This window comes from Octodon degus, unplaced genomic scaffold (genome assembly GCF_000260255.1).
Source record: "Octodon degus isolate 3935 unplaced genomic scaffold, OctDeg1.0 scaffold00137, whole genome shotgun sequence".
In the NCBI taxonomy this organism is placed as follows: domain Eukaryota; kingdom Metazoa; phylum Chordata; class Mammalia; order Rodentia; family Octodontidae; genus Octodon; species Octodon degus.
This window is the reverse complement of record NW_004524713.1, coordinates 5,306,877-5,324,889: the sequence shown is the minus strand read 5'-3', so window position 1 is coordinate 5,324,889 and position 18,013 is coordinate 5,306,877. Positions and strand designations below refer to the sequence as shown.

At 44.7% G+C, this 18,013-nt stretch overlaps 1 protein-coding gene across 4 annotated transcripts in view; it reads left to right on the top strand.

The window, feature by feature from the left end:
• Positions 1-18,013, top strand: part of Cdk5rap2 (CDK5 regulatory subunit associated protein 2) — a 210,533-nt gene that overhangs the window by 29,698 nt on the left and 162,822 nt on the right. For all 4 annotated transcript variants that reach the window (XM_023701591.1, XM_023701590.1, XM_023701589.1 and 1 more), the window contains exons 4-7: positions 943-1,053; positions 4,164-4,240; positions 11,733-11,856; positions 14,510-14,664. In XM_023701591.1, the coding sequence (XP_023557359.1) occupies positions 943-1,053; positions 4,164-4,240; positions 11,733-11,856; positions 14,510-14,664 (467 nt within the window). The remainder of the gene's footprint in view (positions 1-942; positions 1,054-4,163; positions 4,241-11,732; positions 11,857-14,509; positions 14,665-18,013) is intronic.

Here is an 18,013-nt window from a genome sequence, read left to right as displayed (position 1 = left end):
AGAAATGGGGATATAAAGGAAGGACCATTTTGTATCTGTATATACAAAATAGTTAGGATAGATATACAACTACTTTCTCTTCAGTGAGAAGAAAGATTTGGACTAAGAGTTTTTGGACAGGATATCATGTCTGCATCTTGTACTATGGATAACTACTATGAAGACAACAATGTGCAATGTATTAATTATTGTAACCGTCCTACTAACCTGTTTTGAAACTGTCTCATTGCTATATGTTTCTCAATAAAATTAATAAAGATATATAAAAAATGAAAATAAATAAAAATAAAAATAAATAAAAATGATAAAAATACAAAAACAACACAAAAAGCCCCACTCCTATTTCAGTCTCCATTGACAGGAAATGGAACACTGTTAGAATCTCAGAAATCTCCTTCCTTGCTCCTCCCAAGTGCCTCCTACTCTTTCTCCTCAAAGGTAACTGTCATCCTGGACTATTTTCAAGGTTTCTAAATTGTAGTGGCACTTTCTTTTTCTAGTAAATGAGTCCTCTGTGGGAGGACATGCTGGGACTGAATATACAGTTGTACAGTGATCTTTCATCTAATGTGTCTGGTGTTGATGATTCTTGGGCTCATCCATTATTACTGTAGAGTTTCTGTTCCTATTGTTTTCTATGTTGATTAACTGGAATTTATTTGTAAGGAAGGGATTCTTCTCTTCCTTGTCTTGCCTTCTCTCCCTGTGTGGTCGGTGTGGACTCATGAATGCTTTCTTTAGTCATGCACTCCTGTCCTGATTCATTACCCTAAACTTGGCTGGGGGGAGCCACTTAAGTCTTCTGGGTGGTGTAATTGCAGCAAAGGTAAGCTCTCTCTAAAATTCACCATCCAGATCCACTTGGGGTTTACTGTAGGTACCACTCATTGGACCCTGTGCCTTTTGTTTGATTTAGATAACCCTTCTGTGCTTGCTTTGCAGCACATCACTGAGCTGAAGAAAGAAAACTTCAACCTAAAGCTCCGCATCTATTTCCTTGAAGAGAGAATGCAGCAGGAATTTGATGGCCCCACCGAACACATCTATAAAACTGTGAGTGGCCCACTTCACTGTGCTGTTTCTTTTCTCAAAGTCGTTCCAAGCAGATACTTGATTGGTCCTTGTTTTTAGAGTTGGCATGAAGAGGTGGAGATGCTCTCCTTTAATTTGGATTGATTATGAGGAGTATAAAGATATTAGGTGGACCCTCCTATTGAAGAGGTACACGATTAATTTGGAGGAAGTTTTTTTTACCCTTTTTCTAACATCAGAATTCTGTTTCACTGTCTTAATCTCAATTGCCCATGTACAATTATTCATTATTTAGAAACAGGCAATGAACTGTCGGAATGGCTTTGGAATGGATCCTGTTAACCCACTAACTGGGTAACTTTAGGCAAGTCCCTTCAGCTGCCTGGGGCTGCCCCCAGAGCTGAGCGAAGATCTCTGTCGCAGGTCGTTTGTGTGGATTAAGATGGAATGACAGCTGCAAAGCTCCACACACAGTCAGTGCTTGACAATTGCCGTTACTGTCTTAGGGAGGCTTTCTCTGGCCGCCCAGAGTTCGGATTGTCAGTTTTTCTGTGGTTTGACTCTTCGGTATTCTTTTGTGCTTGCCTAGAACTGTCAGAAAGAAGCTTATTCCTATTTGAAGTCTTGACCTGGAGGTTTTTTGTCTGAAAACAAACCTTGGTTCTGAAAGTTGAAAAAAGAACTTGGCTTTCTTGAAAAGACACGAGTACAAACAATATTTTGGTGCCCATTTCTTAGCTTATTCTGGTAGATTAGCCCTTGGCCTGGGAATAATTCTGTCTTTTGTCCTCTGAAGTTTGTACCAGTGGAAACTTTTGAAGTGGGAAAGAGAGCTCTCCTTGAGTTTCAGCAGAGGAACTTAAATGGCTTTACTTGAAGACGGATTGTTCTGTCCTGAGCCTTTTCAAGAGCTGAAAAGCTCCCTTGTTCCTGAAGGCATGATTTTTTTCGGTGTGGGGAGTGGAAAGACAATGGGGATGTTTCCTTTTCTGGAAGGCTGTGGTGGTGCAGTCAGCACTGCAGAGGAAAACCAGTGGTCGAAAGCATTTTTGGTGTAAGTGTGTAGTCATGCATCTCTGAATTTCTGAGCTAAAGCATGTCTGTGGCCCACAGGGTCGGCGCCATCGTGGGGGTTTGTATGTTTGTCATCTTGTCACAGTTCTCAGGACAGCCCTGTGCAGTGGAGCTTATCCTCATAAGACTCAGGGAGCAGCTGAGGCTCGGGAGGGCCAGGAACTCGTTGGATGTCGGAAAGCCATTATGTGAGGTGGATTTGGAGTCCGGGGCTGCCTGTCTGTGTACTGGAGTGCTTCAGCTTTTCTATTCCATTGTCTGACTGGATTTAATTCCCCCTTCCCCTTTCAGTTAAGTTTTAAAAAACAGTGTGCCATGAAAGTATGTTCTCCCAGTCTTGGCTCCAAGAGCCAACCAATAGTATTTGTTAATCAGAGGGATTTTATGGCTACACAAAGAGGTCTGTGATCAATGGGTATTAGCTTTGAGCAAAGAAGTCTATGAGCGTTTGAGTTTTCTATTCTTTTTAGATTTGGTAGGTTGAGGTGCCACCTGACTTGTAGGAAGAGCTCTTGGAATGTGTGTTGTTGCCAGGCCCGAAGCTCTGCCCTTGTGAGAGCCGGAAAAGGAATCTTTTGTTTTAGGGCATTTTTGTAGCTTTCACAGAGCACTCTTGAAGTACTTTATGCTGCCACTCAGTATCCTTTCTGCAAAGGTCAGTTTCTTCCAGAAAAAATTTGTGCTGAATCCGAGTCTTCTTTAGTTCTTGTTTGACAGTAAAAGAACAATCGAGGCTTTTCTCATTTGCTGGCTTAGTAAGCTCCCAAATCTCCTGGGTTGTGTGGGCCTTTTCACTTGATTCTTGTGGGGGGGGAGGGGTGTCCAAAAGGAGTAATACTGCCTTCTGCCTCCTGGACTTGCACTTCTAAGGACAGGTACAGTGTCACACCTCCAGATTTGTGTTCCTTGGTAGTGTGCAGGTGGGGCCTCTGCCTGTCCTGTTCCCTCCCTTGTCCTCAGTGCTAGGCCGGTCACACGTACTTGGTAGGTGTGGAGGGGAGAAATGAGTAAAAGAGTGTGCACTTCTGTACTGCCGTCCTTTCCTGGACTTTGAACCCTTGAGCCTCTGGCCCTGTGCCCATGGTCTTGCCACTCTGCTGTGGTTTTGACTGTGTTACTTGCTCTCCCAGGGGTTCCTGGGAGGAAGGGGGCAGGCTTGGTCTTTGAGATGGTAAATTGGACTAGAAATGTTATGTTTAAAATCATATTACATATTATGAAGTAGAGTGTAAAATTAACATGAATTATTAGATAGGGGAGAGAATTCAGAGAAAACCTAGATTTACAGCAGTCTTCTCCAAACCATGCACCCAGGTCTCTACTGCGTGACGTATTCCTTCCGGGATCCATGGTGGGCAATGTCAGAGGCCCACTGCTGCTCTACTGTCTCACGTTGCAGTCCATCTGCCAGGGATTCTGGCTTTGGATTTCCACATGAGTTTTAGGCCCAGGGCCATGTGTGACTCCCTTTGTTCCAGTGAGTTAAGAGAAAGACAGTTCGCTGGAGAGCACCATGGTGCCCTTTGGAGACAGCTTGCCCTGTTCACTTGTGGATTTTTATAAATAAGTGCCCTGAAATCTTATACTAGAATAAGACAGGCCATGATGTGGCCTCCCACTTAGCCATTATTATTTTTTTAAGCTGTAACATGCTCCCACAGCTACCGCCATCACATGCATGATTGTAAACAAGCAGAAGTAATTGCCTTGGTATGGTAAAAGCAAAGTGTAAATTTGCTTGTTGGAGGGCAAACAGTTTCTAAATCAGCCTCACTTGTGTGACATTTATGCTTTGATATTTGAATGCTTGGCTGTTGGGAGCTTGGAACATTTACATAGTTGTTCCAAGTCTTGAGAAATCCGGAGTTTTCTTTTGAGACCACCAGTGTTTAATAATTCCCCTTTTCCTGTGCCTCGAGGCCAGTGAGGGTTTGGAATCTAACATATGCCATTACGAGCGCTGTGTCATCAGTCTGGCTGGAAGTGGTTTGCCCACCGAGGGCCCTCGAGTCTTGGATCTTACGCTGTGTCTTTTCTTTTCCTATCTTGTGTGCAAGAACATTGAGCTCAAGGTGGAAGTGGAGAGCCTGAAGCGGGAGCTTCATGAGAAAGAGCAGCTGCTCATCAAAGCCTCGTGAGTATCTGTCATCCTGTCAGAAAGTTGGAGGCCTCCAGGGCTTCTTGGGGTAGCCACTAGGCAGGTCGCTGACACAGAACCAAGAGCATCGCTAAACCTTTGTTCTCCAACTGGCCTTTGAGGCCCCTCTAGGAGGTTTTACTTTTTCCCTAATTACTTTGCATCCAGCTGTTGAAGTCTAACATGCTACCTGCAAGGTGAAGAGGGCCTGCGTGTGCAGGATGATGGAGTCTCACAAGCCACACATGCCATGGGGTCACCATCTGGATCAGGAAGTGGAATGTTATGAGCCCTTAGAACCCCCCTTTGTGCTCTTAATAACTTAGCCTTGTCCCCCAAGATAACCATTGTTCTGATCACTTTTACTCTGATTGCTTAGTTGTGTTTTCAAATATTATATAAGTGAAATTACAAAATATGTACTGTTTCGTGTCTGGCTCCTTTCCTTGGTAAACAATTACTGAGAATGTGAATCTACATTCATTCTCCTTGTAGTAAAAGTCAAGTGTATCTGAGGAGGTCCTGGAAGATGAGGCAGGCAGGGAGGAGCGGCTTCCATCAGAGCTAACTGGTGTTAAAATCCGTTACTTGTAGGCCACAGAGATAGCTCAGTGGTCTAAGTGCCTGCCTGGCAAGCACAAGGACCTGGGTTTGATCCCTAGTACTGCATACCATGCTGGGTGTGCACGCCTGTAATCCCAGCACTGGGGAGGCTGACACAGGAGGATCACTAGAGTCTGAGTTGCTTAGCAAGACACTGTACCAAATAAATATTTTTAAAAATTTTGAAAAATCTATTACTTGTGTGGCAGGTCCTTGTAATAGTTTGTTTGAAAGGGGTTCTGTTACTTAGAAAAAATTTTCAGTGAGTATTTTCATTAATTAGTTCATTTATTCAAATATGCTTTGATGTTTTTCTTTTTGAGATAGGGTTTCACCATGTACCTCAGGCTGGCTTTGAGCTCATTTTGTAGCCCAGGCTGGGCTTAAAGGATCCTGCCTCAGTCAACCAAGTGGTGGGATTACAGGTGTGTGCCACCACATCTGACCCAATATTGTTTGAATAACAAGTGTAGTTTAAAGACTATAACCCATAGATCAGTTGGTTCTTCATTCAATCATTACCATTATTGTGTAATTACTTGAGCCCCACACGGAAAATCTAAAGAGTCATTGCCTTGCTCCCAAAAATGAGTGGAGTGAGAATCATCAGGTCTATAAATGAGTGGCAGGTAATGGAGGAGGACGACAGAGGGGATTGCTGGGACACATGGTGACAGCAAAGTGTGCTCAGTTTTGCACTGCATGTGGAAACCCCAGCTAACAAGGGCTTCTGTGCATGCTCAGTACCCACAGCCAGCATAGAGTGTTTAGGGCTCGTGTCCCAGTTCTTACATGTCCACCAGTTGGTGAAGGCCTTTTGTGATCTGCCCAGATTGTTAACTTCTTCAGGAAATGTTTATTAAGTGTGGTGGAGAGGAGAGATAGGTTGCCGTCCTGCCTCTCCTAGGGTGCCAGGAGCTTCTGTGGCAGTGCTTTACTTGTCTGGCAGCAGCACTCCTAGCGGGCGGCCAGGAGCGTACGTCTGGCTCACGGCACAGCTGCGCTGCTCTGGGCCAGGCCAGGACCGTTCCTCGCCTTGCTGCGGGGTCCAGCAGCTGGACGTTGGCCTGTGTTGGCTTTGAACTGATCACAGGCCCAGGCTTGCCTTCTGCTGAACTCGGACACATGGCGTTTTCTGAATGAACAGATGAATTAATAAATAGAGTAAAAAAAAAAATAGAGTCAGATTAACAATTATTTTTTGGTTGGTTGTTGTTAATTTTTTGGAAGTACGTCATTCTCTGTACAGCAAAGCATGTGAACTTTACAAGACCTAAAGATCAGTAATACGGTTTGATCTGACTCATCCCCATTTCCCTCTTGCTGCAGGTCTGGGCTGGGTCTTGCTTTTAGCTAAGCACTTACAGGGTCCCACACTTACTGCAGAGCTTACGTTCCAGACACCCCCACGATAACTAAAAATCAGCAAAGTAGTGACATTATATTTATGTTAGTATTTATATATATTTTGAGGCTTTATAGACCCTTTCCACACTCTTATAAACCTTTCCTACGCTTTAAAAAACACTTCTAATATTCTTAACCATTTTCTAAACTCATAAGCCTATGAAATTTTAACAACATATGTATACTGTATCGTCCGCAAAATGCCATGATACAGCAAAAAATCTGCGATAAATAATGTAGATTAATATTTTTTGAAAGCCCGCCTAACAGTGAGTCTGCAAAAGTCCAATCTCAAAATAGCGAGGGCTGCTGCACACATGGAAATCCCAGCCCACAAAGACTCGTGTGCGTGCCTCGGTGCCAGCATGTAGGACGGAGTGTTCTGGGGGCTTGTGTTTCGCCTTGGATGCGTCCGCCTACTGTTGAAGGCCCTTTGTGATCTGATCAGGTTTATTAACTTATTCAGGAAGTACGTATTAGGTAGCTACTCCGTGCTGCTGTGGACAGGGTTCCGAGGGGTACAGTGGAAACTGAAAAGGTAAAGGGAGCAGTGAGAGTGCACAGCTGTGCAGCCGGCCCATAGACATAGACGTACACACAGCAGGGAACGTGACCCCGTGCGGTGACATTTGAGGGGAAGCCGGAGTCATACTTTGGAAGAAGCAGCTAGATGAATTGAGTCTTCAAAGAGCAAGGAATGTCTGAGGAAACATGAGAAGCTTGCAACACTGGAGATTTGGTTGTTACCCTCAGATTAAATAAGCAAGTGTCATTGCCAAGGGGCTTTGCTTTTCTGTTGTTATTCCGACCTGTTGCTGGTGGAAAGGCATGGCAAGAGGGGCTCGTGTGGAGCTAGGGAGATGAGGTAGGAGGCCAGTCGGGGTAGGCGGGGGCCGAGGGGTGGAGTCGGGCGCGTGGCTAGAAAGGACCTTTAGGAAGCGGAATCAGCAGCTCTGTGTTGGGCACGAGGGATGTCAACAGTGGCTCCTGTCCAGGCTTAGGAGCTCAGTTTAAGAATGATTCACAGTAACTCTACCTCTTCAGCTACCTCTCCACCACCTCTTTGTTCCAAATGCAGTTCAGAGATGCTCCAGCTGTTCTTGTTGCCGCCGCTGCTGCTGCCGCGACTTTGCCCCTGCAGATCTCTTCCTGGTGTCCACCCACGCAGCCCAGCCCAGTGCTGCCCTATCACTCTGGCTTTCATAAAGGTTCAAATCGTAGATGAAACACGGCCCCCACCCCCATCAGCCTCCTCAAGCCTGTGGCATACAGTGGCAACCCTTACCCAGAGCCCTTTGCAGTTTGTAGAGCACTTCACATCTGTTTAGGTGGCGTCATTGTCCTGGGAGCCAGGCAAGTGCCAAGGAATCCCACACTGTAGCAGGATGTAGGCCTGGGGAAGGGAAGAGCCATGAGTCTCGGCCAGAAATGTGATTCGAATACAACTCCCCATGTCAGGTCCAGCACTAGGCTTCATGCTTTGTTTTTTTTTTTGCCCTCCCTTCTTTTTGATTTTCAGCTTATGAGTTGTTTAATCTTGTAGTGAAAAACAAAACTGTAAGAAGGAATTATCCAAAATACCCACTTATCATTAAGAGGAGGCGAGAGAGAGCACTGCAAAATTTGCATTTATTTTCTTCAAATCCAAATGCTGGATATCATTAAAGACTCACTGATGACTTCAGACATTCTTTGGATCTAATGCATAATTATAGTAGTCATATTTACATCTATATAAAAATTCAAAAGGAAAACATTATTACTCTTAAAATCATGTGTCAGCAAACATCTGGAACTGGTCATACAATATACATGACATACACACTACCTTGTAACACAAGATTTCTCATGTGTCCATGCAGTACCTGCACAGTATCGTCATATGGTCATTCGGTGACAGTATCTTTCCTGTAGCCTGCAGAAGTGTCTTTCCCTTTGTCCCTGATGACCCAGCATCCGTAGTGTGTTTGTGGTTGATAGTTGTTGGTGGAAACCATGTTTATTAAGGTAACGCTGCCTGCTCCTTTCTTCAGTGTTAGAATTTTTGGTGTGTGCATGTAGAAGTAGGGGTTAGACGGGATCCTTCGTAGGAGAAACCCAAACTTCTAGAACTATAATTTGGATGGAAACAATGAGAGGAAATGTTGAAGTAATGATTATAGTGTTTATAGAATGTTCTTTCTTTGTGTTGAGTGGAAAGCTAGATTAGACCGATTTCTCCTTAGCTCTTAATGTTGTCTCTTAGCCCGTATTCTACAAGAAAAGAAAGGATAAGGTGGGCACAGTGGTGTATTCCTGGAATTCCAGCACTCCAGAGGCCGAGGCTGGAGGGTTGCTGCAAGTTCCAGGCCAGCCTGGGCTACCTACTGAGTTTAGTGCCAGCCTATATTACATAGCAAGACCTTGTCTCAAAAAACAAACCAGTAGAAAGGCTAGAAGGTGGACCTACTTACTAATAATTAAGGTTCACTCAGTCCCAGACTTAGTCCCTGTGCCTGGCACTTGATCTTTACAGTTAGGTGAGGCAGTCTATATTCCCATTTACATGGAGAGAAAACTGAGGCCCAGAGGAGGTGAACTTGCCCACGCTAGTAACTGAGATGAGTCTGGTCTGGTTGCAGAACCCCCATTCTGCCTTACTGTGAAGCAGACATTTGTTTGTTGGTTTTCTGTTATTATATTTATCAGTTACATTAAAAAACAGAAGCAGTCATATTGTTGGGAGTAAATTTTATCTCTGCAGCTTTAAAACACAAGCAAAAAAAAAAAAAATAATTCCATTAGCAGAGGAAAATTGCACCATACTGCTGAGTATAAATTTTATTGCTACAGTAACTGAAAAATACAAAGATGATAAATGAAAAGTTGGAACATTTATTATTGAGAATATGTTTTATTGGTATAACTAAAACACAAACAAACTGAATAATACTAGTAGTTGTTAAAAATTGTAGTCAGCTTGACAGGGGATGTGACTTGGCCTATAAAACACCATGGTTTGATCTGGCTGATAGGAACAGGGCTGTGTTTTTCCTGTGGGGGTAAGGGTGGAGGGGTGTGTATAAAAGTCATAAGAGAGCTGTTTCATGAGGGGGGTCCACGAAGCCCCAGGGGTAAGGCAGTTTGTGAGTGGGTAGCAAAAATGGAGGAGTAGGAGAATCCTGTTATGTACCGCTCCGACAGGAAGGGCGACTGGCCTAGCACTCTTGAGACCGTCTGTGGTGCCCTGTTAAGGAGTGACAGGAATGATGATGAGTCACTGAATCTACAGTAGCACTGAATCAGGAGGAGGGAGAGGGGGCCGAGGACACATAATAGCATTAATCAGGAGGCGGATATGGTGGCCTTGGTTCCAGCCAGGAGCTGATCTATTTTCAGCTGAGACCCCAGCAGAGGGGTGGCAGGCGGCCTCTTGCAGCAGCTCTCTGGGGTCAGGGCCGCGTAGGCCTCGGTGGAGCACCTCGAGTGCAGAGCACTCCAGTTCGGCAGGAAGAGGCCCCCTGTGTTAGCACATTAATCCTAAGAGGTAATCATCTCATTTTTCACATGAGGAAACTGAGGTATAGCAGGTAATTTGCTAAGGCTGAGTAATTACCCAGTCACACTGGGGATAGAACACAGTGGGAATTTGCAAGCAGGTTTCTCTAGTGTCAGGCTTGTACTCTTGCTTTGTTGTTCATGGTGAATTCCATTAGTATAATGTCCTGAACCTGGGCCTTTTTTTTGTTGTTGTTTTTGTTTTTTCTTCATCTTTTTGAGACAGGGTCTTGCCTTGCAGTTCAGGCTGGCTTTGAACTCATTTTGTTGCCCAGGCTGGTCTCAAACTTGCAACGATCCTCCTGTCTCAGCCTCCCGAGCACTGGGATAACGGGCATGAGCCACCATGCCCAACTGAAACTGGGCCTTTTGAATCTTTGCTAGCAATAGGAAAAGGGATGTGAATAAAGTCTTTGCTGGTGACTCGTGTTTGAGACATGGATGGCAAGTCATGACCCTCTTGGTTTTCCGTTGTTTTCAGTAAGTAGTCCATGTGGCCTGGATGTGTGAATGTCTGGTCACACAGCTCTCGGTTGGGGACATTTTACATACCCCTGACGTAGGGCACAGGAGGCTCCCAGTGAAGAGATCCTTTTCTCTTGCAGTTTTTCTGAGAAGCTAGCTTTAGGTGGAGCCATTTCCTCTGTTATCCTGTTTTCTGGAAACCTGCAGTCATTTAGCAATCTGGTGCACACTGCTTAGTGTGTGAGCCTGACAGACTCACACCCGGCAGTGTCTTACCTAGGGCGTCGGTGAGTGTGGCCCTGTGTCTGTGTCCCTGCCATCCCTAGCACTGCCCGTCACGCACGGGGAATATTTTAGGTGTGTATGTTACATTTTATGTGACAGCTGAGCGCAGGAGGCTTGCGTAATCTCCCTTCTCCGTGCCCTGAATGGTAGCTTGGGCTCAAACAGATTGATGGCGCTGTTGTTAGAATGCTTTGCCCTCCAGTTGGTACAAGGTAAAGCATACGAATCTTTAATCTTGTAAATTTATTTTTGTTGTATGCTGTTCCTTTGTGCATCAGCTTGCCAAACCACCTTTCCTCCTCCACTGGTGCAAGAGTGGGGAATTTGGCTGTAAGTAAATGCATTTGCCCTGTGACCCAGGGATGGCTGTTCTAGGAGTTTATCCTAAAGAAGTCACCGGGTAGATGACATGCAGGGATGCTTTTGTCATAGCAGTGCTTATTGAATTAAACGGTGACACTAATGTTTATTGAATGCTTACTTTGTACCAGTCATTATTCTCAGATCTTTATAAGTTTCATCATGTGACTATGTTAAATCAGAAGCAATTTAAAATATAGAGAATTGATTGAATAAATCAGAGTATATTTCATGCAGTGAATTCATATGTAGCTTTTGAAATGATATAGATTTATATTTATTGACATAGAAGGATACTTAATAGTGATAAGTAAGTCATAAAGTCAGTTTGTTGGCATATACTAAATGGCTTTAATTTTGGGGAAAATGTCTGAAAGGCTCTATACTAAAATATTGACTTGGTTTCCTGAGTGACAAAATTATGCATGCTTTTTATCTTTTTATTATCTATGTTTCAATTATAAATATTCATTTTAAAAAAGTTTGGCTCAAGAAAATGGGAGAAATGACTAATAAATATCCTCTGTTGAGCATGAGGGTGGTCTGGCAGTGACATTCACCACCTCGTTGATCACCAGGGCTGATCTGGCTGGTGGGTGGCTGGGTGGGTGTCCTCTTCCTCCTTCGCTACTGCACGTGCGTCCCTCCTGGAGCTGCAAGCTCCGTTACAGGGGACGACACAAGGAGGAGTGTTTTCCTGTCAAGGATGTGTGAGTGGCTGCACTCTTCTGCTAGAACCTCCGAACAAGGTTTCAAGATACAGATGTCCCTGGGGTCTTTGGCTTGTGAGACTGTAACCATCATGTGTTTTGCCCTTTACTTCTTTCTGCAGCAAAGCAGTTGAGAGCTTAGCTCAAGGGGGCGGCTCTGAGATTCAGCGGGTGAAAGAAGAGGCTCAGAAGAAGGTGCAGCAGCTGGAAGATCGCCTGATCGAAAAGATACTCCTCCTCGAAGGGGCAAGTGTGGCAGTCCGCGGGCCCTGCGTGGCTTACGTTGCAGTGGATTAATAATTGGATACACAGTCTTATTCCTTCTTCCATAAACTGTTTCAGCCGAAACAACAACCCCCTCTCCCTTGTTCAGTATCTCCTGGGCCCCAGCCCTAATTTGAGCACTTCACATATGTGATTTGTAACCCTTGCTCGCACCCTGCAAACTGTCCACTGTTGTCTTCATTCCCATTTGAGGGCACTGAGGCATGGAGAGAAGTTCTGACAGGGCCCAGTAACCTGGGGTTGAAGGCTGTGACTGCTGTTTTAAAGCCTGTGCTCATTCTGCAGCAGCACACTGCTACCTAGTTTGGTTCCTTTACTGTAAGGACAAAGAAGCTGAGGCCTAGAGAAAAGGGAGGACGTAAGCTGCTGTTGTCCAGCCGTGGAGCCTGCCCCTCCAGCTGGCTTTGGGAGCATTAATTAGAGCTTGGATTTTTTTGATTAGAGTGCTCAACCTATACCGATTATTGAATTTTTAGTCTTTCAAGTTGTTTCATCTCAGTTTTTCTACTTGAGACTCTGGTTCTTTTTAGTATATACAAGAGTAATGGCAACAGAAAGCACTTTGGGAAATAAAAGGCAGATCCAGGGTTTTTCAGCTTACACTTTTGCTTTCATGATGTGCGTGTCAGCCCTTGTCTGCTTCCCTGGGGCGCAGTTAGCTGGTAGGACCAAAGTGCAATTGAGGAAACTGAGGTTCAGAAAGAGATGAAAAATGGTGTAAGTCTTAAGTGACAGAACTAGTGCCCAAGGTGGGGTCCTCTGGAGTTTAGTTAACTGTGATGCTTTCCAGAGCTGTAACCTATGGAGCCAATGATGCCCTGGTTTTGTCAGGAAACGCTTCCTGGTGCTTCCGGGTACCTACCTGTGCTCTGTCACTTGCTGTCTGTGCCACCGTGGGTGAGGCACTGGCCTTCCCTGAGCCTCTGCCTCTTTCCCACGACACGAGGACTTGCACCTGCTCTGCAGTAGTCACTGCCCTAGCGAGAGGGGTTCTCATAGGTTGGCGTGGGTCTTGCTGGCACAGGCGCCTCCTGGGCCTCTATATATGCAGACTCAGTCAGCCTTTTCTGTTAACTCATGAAGTAAATACTTCCATCACCCCTTTCCCTTTTTTTTTTTTTCTTTTCAGTTTTAAAAATCTTTTCTATTTGTCACAGGGACTCGCTATGCAGCTCAGACTCATAGTGATCCTCCTGTCTCAGCCTCCCCAGTGCTGAGATTATAGATGTGCACCACCATGCCTGGTTTTGGTGCTAGCATGGCCTATGATACCAGGGATTGAACTTGGGTCCTTGTGCTTGCCAGGCAGGTGCTTAGAACTGCTAAGCTATCTCCCCTGGCCCCTCTGTTTTAAACAGATGCTAGATAGTGATGAATGTGGCCTCATGCTGTAGGATGCATTTTTTTCCTTTTATTTGGCCTGCCAAACTTGCCCTGCCGAGTCTGTTTCTTTTCCTACTTTTAATAAAACTTTGTTACCATGAAAAACAAAACAAAACAAGAAACAGGCACGAAATGGCTACATCCCGTGATCAAGGCTGTGTGGGCAGTAACTGTCAGGTGGCCTGACTGCTGACCTGCATTGTATGCTGCAATACTGTCTTAGTATGTAATGTTTTAGGGTTGGGTGAGCATCGAACCTGATATAAATAAGGCTCCTTACTCAGAACTGGGCATTTAGTAGGCACTCGGTGAATGATGGGCTTTGCTGTTTGCTGTCTTGGAGTGTAGGAGATGTATCTTCCCAGCTTTGAGGGAGACTGACAGGTAAACCTCCTGGTGAGCTTGCTGAGGAGGCGCTGTGCAGGGAAAGGGTGGTGAGAAGGAAGCCAGTGGCTTGGAGCTTTTTGTGATGCAATAGGTTTTTGACAGCACGTCACGGAAGCCCTGTGGTGGAAAAGTGGCTGTCCCTGCTGTGTAGATTGGGCGCTGTGCCTCAGAGCTGTCATGGGTGAAGAGGGGAGCTGCCGTTTGGCCCACTAGGATTGGACTGTATCTTCATGATGCAGTCCCAGGCAGTGGGCCTGAGTGCTGGGGACGCAGGCCGCCTCCCCGGGCCCTTGCATAAGCATCGAGTTCTTTTCCAGAGCAGACACTGCCTGTGTGGTTTAGGTAATTTTCTTGGTGGCTGAGCTCCCAGGAAGAACATAGAATTTTTCACCACCTAAATCTCCTTGGAGATATACAAAATGTACTTTAGAATTGTGTAGTCATTATCTTAAAAAGAAATAGGGGAGCGGTGGGGTGTGGGATGAATTCGTATGGAGATTAAGGTGACTGTTTGGAATTTATGTATATTTAGTATTGAGAAGTGCATTTTTTCCTTGTTCTCATTGAAGCTGTAAATATTGATCTGATTTTTCAAAACCAAAAGTACAATTTTTGTAGAGTTGAGTCTTTTCCATTGGAAATACCTATTACTCTTCAGGATACAAGAGGGAAAAATGGCTGGCAAATGTATTTATTACTGATTCTTTCCATGTATAGTGCAATTCAGGGAGGGGAAATGTGCCGGAGAAAAAGTCATAAATATTTATATTTTAATCCAATTTCCTTTCAAAATGTTCCCAATTGTATTGAAAAATTGCATCAAATGCATTTAATTTAACTCTAGGAAGTGAAAGCCGCTCAAGCAGAACTGGAGAAGGCCTTTGCAGGGACAGAAACAGAGAAGGCTTTTCGGCTGAGTGTGGAAGGCAAGCTTTCAGAAATGCAGAAGATGCGTGCAGGCGACTTGGACGTGGCTCTGGCCCTGGAAGAGAAGGACAGGTGTGGCTCTGATCTCTGTGAAGCCCGAGCATCCCATTCCAATCATCATTCCCTTTCCTTCCCTTCTCTCATTGTTCCGCACAGAGTTTGAGTGATTTCCTGGAATGCACCCAGCACAGTGAGGTAGAAAGGAATCAGATGGTACTATGAGGACAGAAGTAGAATTAATAAATAGAAATTCATACTGAGAGGTTCCATTTAGATGTAACAGCTTGCATTCAGTTTTGGCTGTAAGTTTCCTGGTAGCCAGAGGGAAAAAGGAAAAACAATTTTGCTGGACACGAGATTTACATTGCTCATGAGGCAAGACAAGCCAGTAAATCAAGAAAAGCCCAGTTGGACTTGGCACGGTCCCAGGGAAATTTCTCTGTGGTTCTTTCCAAAGGCAACCTGAGCAACCATGTCTCCACAATAAATATGAGTGAATTTTGTTTGCCCTGTTTTCCATTTATCTTTTTTTTGGTGGGGGGGCTAAGGATCGAACCCAGGCTTTATGAATCTTAGGCAAGTACTCTCTGCTTAGCTACATCCTGGCCCCTCCTTACATCTTTTAATACTGACCAGAGGCACAAATTACTACTTTGCAGTGGCCGCAAAACAAAACAGTGTGGATCAAATATAGAATTCTTTGATGATGTAGAATAAAATGTATGTGGATTTAGTTCAGAGAAATGATTGGCGAGTTGGGCCTTTAGGCATTTTTATGTGCATCATATTTTACAGCCATGCTTTTGATACAAATCTGTTACGATAGATGAGATTTCATTCTTTTCTGTGAATCTTGCATTTTGGTGTTCTTGCTCTGTTTGGGGGTCACTAAGTTGAAGATCGAGTTAATTAAATGTAAGTGAGCCTACCAGGTGACCTAGCTATTGAAGAGCCAGACTTGTGTGGAATTCGATGGAAATTGTTCCCGAATGCGTGATTACTCCAGAGATTCTGCCCACAGTTCCTGTCCTTGGCCCCTCGGTGTCCCCTGCGGTGACGCTTCCTTCCCAGTGTCTGGGCCCTTGTCTGCAAACGCTCTCTGCTTGGACGTCTGTCAGTGCCATGTTTTCAGATTTGAGCCTGCCATTTGTCTTTGTTTTAATTTGGGGAATCAGACCAACAACTGTTTTAGGATTATCTGTGAGAGACATTAAATAGGCGCTGTGGGAAAGCCTGAGATCTCCATGTTTATTTAAGCATCCTAACTTGAGTCTTCAGAGAAGTCAGTGTTCACTGGGTGTGCTGCAGCCCTTTTTAGCTTTGATCCAGAAAATAGAAGCTTTGTGATGAGGGCAGGCTGTTCCTTCTCTGTGGTCCTGGTGGAGTGAATGAGTGTTACCTCAGTTTTCTCATTTGACACCCGTGTTTTTCTTGGCCACAGTGCAGAGGAGAGAAACCACTATAGAAGTGCTTTTTGCTGAGCCTTCCCCTCACGGTGCTGACCCTTCCAAGCACCATCTGCAGAGCCAGGAGCCACTAGACACTGAGAAGTTCCACACCAGTGATTGTTACTTTTGTCCCACCTGGTCAGCAGTGTTACTTTTGTCCTGTAAGTTAGAAAGCTTAGGGACTCATCTTCCTGGGGGAGCTGCAGGTCCCCAGCAGGTGAACTAGGGGAGAAGGGAATGGAATAGGAGAGAATGTGTGGGCGGCCATCGCAGAGGAAGAAGGGCAGAATTCCTAGAGCCTGTGAGAGAGAAGAAAAGAGGGCTTGGAGGAGGTTTGCAGAAGAAGTCCTGGGAGAGGATTAACTGGAAGGGGCCTGGGAGGGCCTGACAGATGCCTGGCAGGTGGTTCATTGGTTCCGCTGGATCCTTGTTGTCCTGTATTCAACAAATATTTCCTGTGCATCTTGTATTGCACACAGCAGCGATGGTTTCTCTCTTTCATTGTGTAAATTTAAGTTTAGCATCTATTTAGATAGAAAGGGTGGAAGACAGCAACAGAATAATAAGAGTGGATGAGAAAATGCTGGGTTAACATACTATTTATCAAGTTCAGCTTAGAGGGATTAGAAAGAGCTTCCTGAAGGACCCCCTTCCCCCCCCTTGAGCTGCAACACTCCAGTGGATGTCTGACACCCAGGAAGACTGAGCCTTGTGTATACTGTTGTTTTCTATCCATACCTTTGATAAAGTTTAATTTATAAAATAGGAAATTAACAACAATAGTGAAATAGAAAAACCATGATAATATTCTGTAATAAACATCCATGTTGGCATGTGCCTGTAATCCCAGAGCTTGGGAGGCTGAAAATAGGAGAATCACTACGAGTCTGATCTACGGAGTGAGACCCTGTAGACCCTGTACCAAATACATAAAAAAAAGAACATGTAGAGAACTCAGAAATATTAGATCTCCCAAGTTTAAAGACCCAGTCCAAAAATGGGCGTCTGAGGTGGATACATTTCCCAGATGAAGAAATGCAAACAACAAATAAATATATGAAAAAATGTTCAACATCGCTGCTCATTTGAGAGATATAAACTAAAACAACACTGAGATTCCCTCTCACCCCAGAAAGAATGGCTATCATCAAGAAATCTGCCACTAATAAACGCTGGTAGGGCTGTGGAGAAAAAGGAAGCCACCTCCACTGTGGGTGGGACTGGAGACCCATGCAACCACTGTGGAAATTAGTGTGGGGATTCCTAGAAAACCTAGGCGTGAAGGTCCCCTTTGACCCACCTATTCCCCTGGGTTTCTCCCCCTGCCGGGTATCTTCCCAGAAGAACTGAAAACATCGTATCACAGCGATGTATGTGCACCCATGTTTATAACCGCAAGATTTGTAATAGCTAGATCTTGGAAACAACCCAAATGCCTTTCAGCTGAGGAATGGATAAAACAATGTGGGTTTAAAAAAATTGTTTTTAAAAATATATTTAGTACAGGGTCTCATTATGCAACTTGGACTCAGTGATCCTCCTGTTCTCAGCCACCTCAGCGCTGGGATTACAGGTGTGTGCCACCACGCCCAGTCTTGGCAGCTAGCTCAGTGTGCCTGGGGAGTGGGGCCAGCACAGCATGTGGTGCGGGGGATTGAACCCCAGTCCCTGTGTTTCCCTAAGCAGGCACTTAGCCCACTGAGCTGTCTCGCCTGCCCAAAATGTATTTTTATGCAATGGAGTACTACTCAGCTGTAAAGAAGAATAACCTGGAGACTTTTCTAGGTAAATGGTTACAGTTTGAGACCATACCCCTAAGTGAAATAAACCAGATGCACATGTGTAAACAGCATATTGTCTCCCTAATATGAAAAGCTGGAAGAGTAAATGTGATCCAAAATATACAGCAGATATTGAGAAATTGGAAGAAACTGTTCAAAAGGAAAGAGAAACTGGGATTTGGGGTGTAGAAA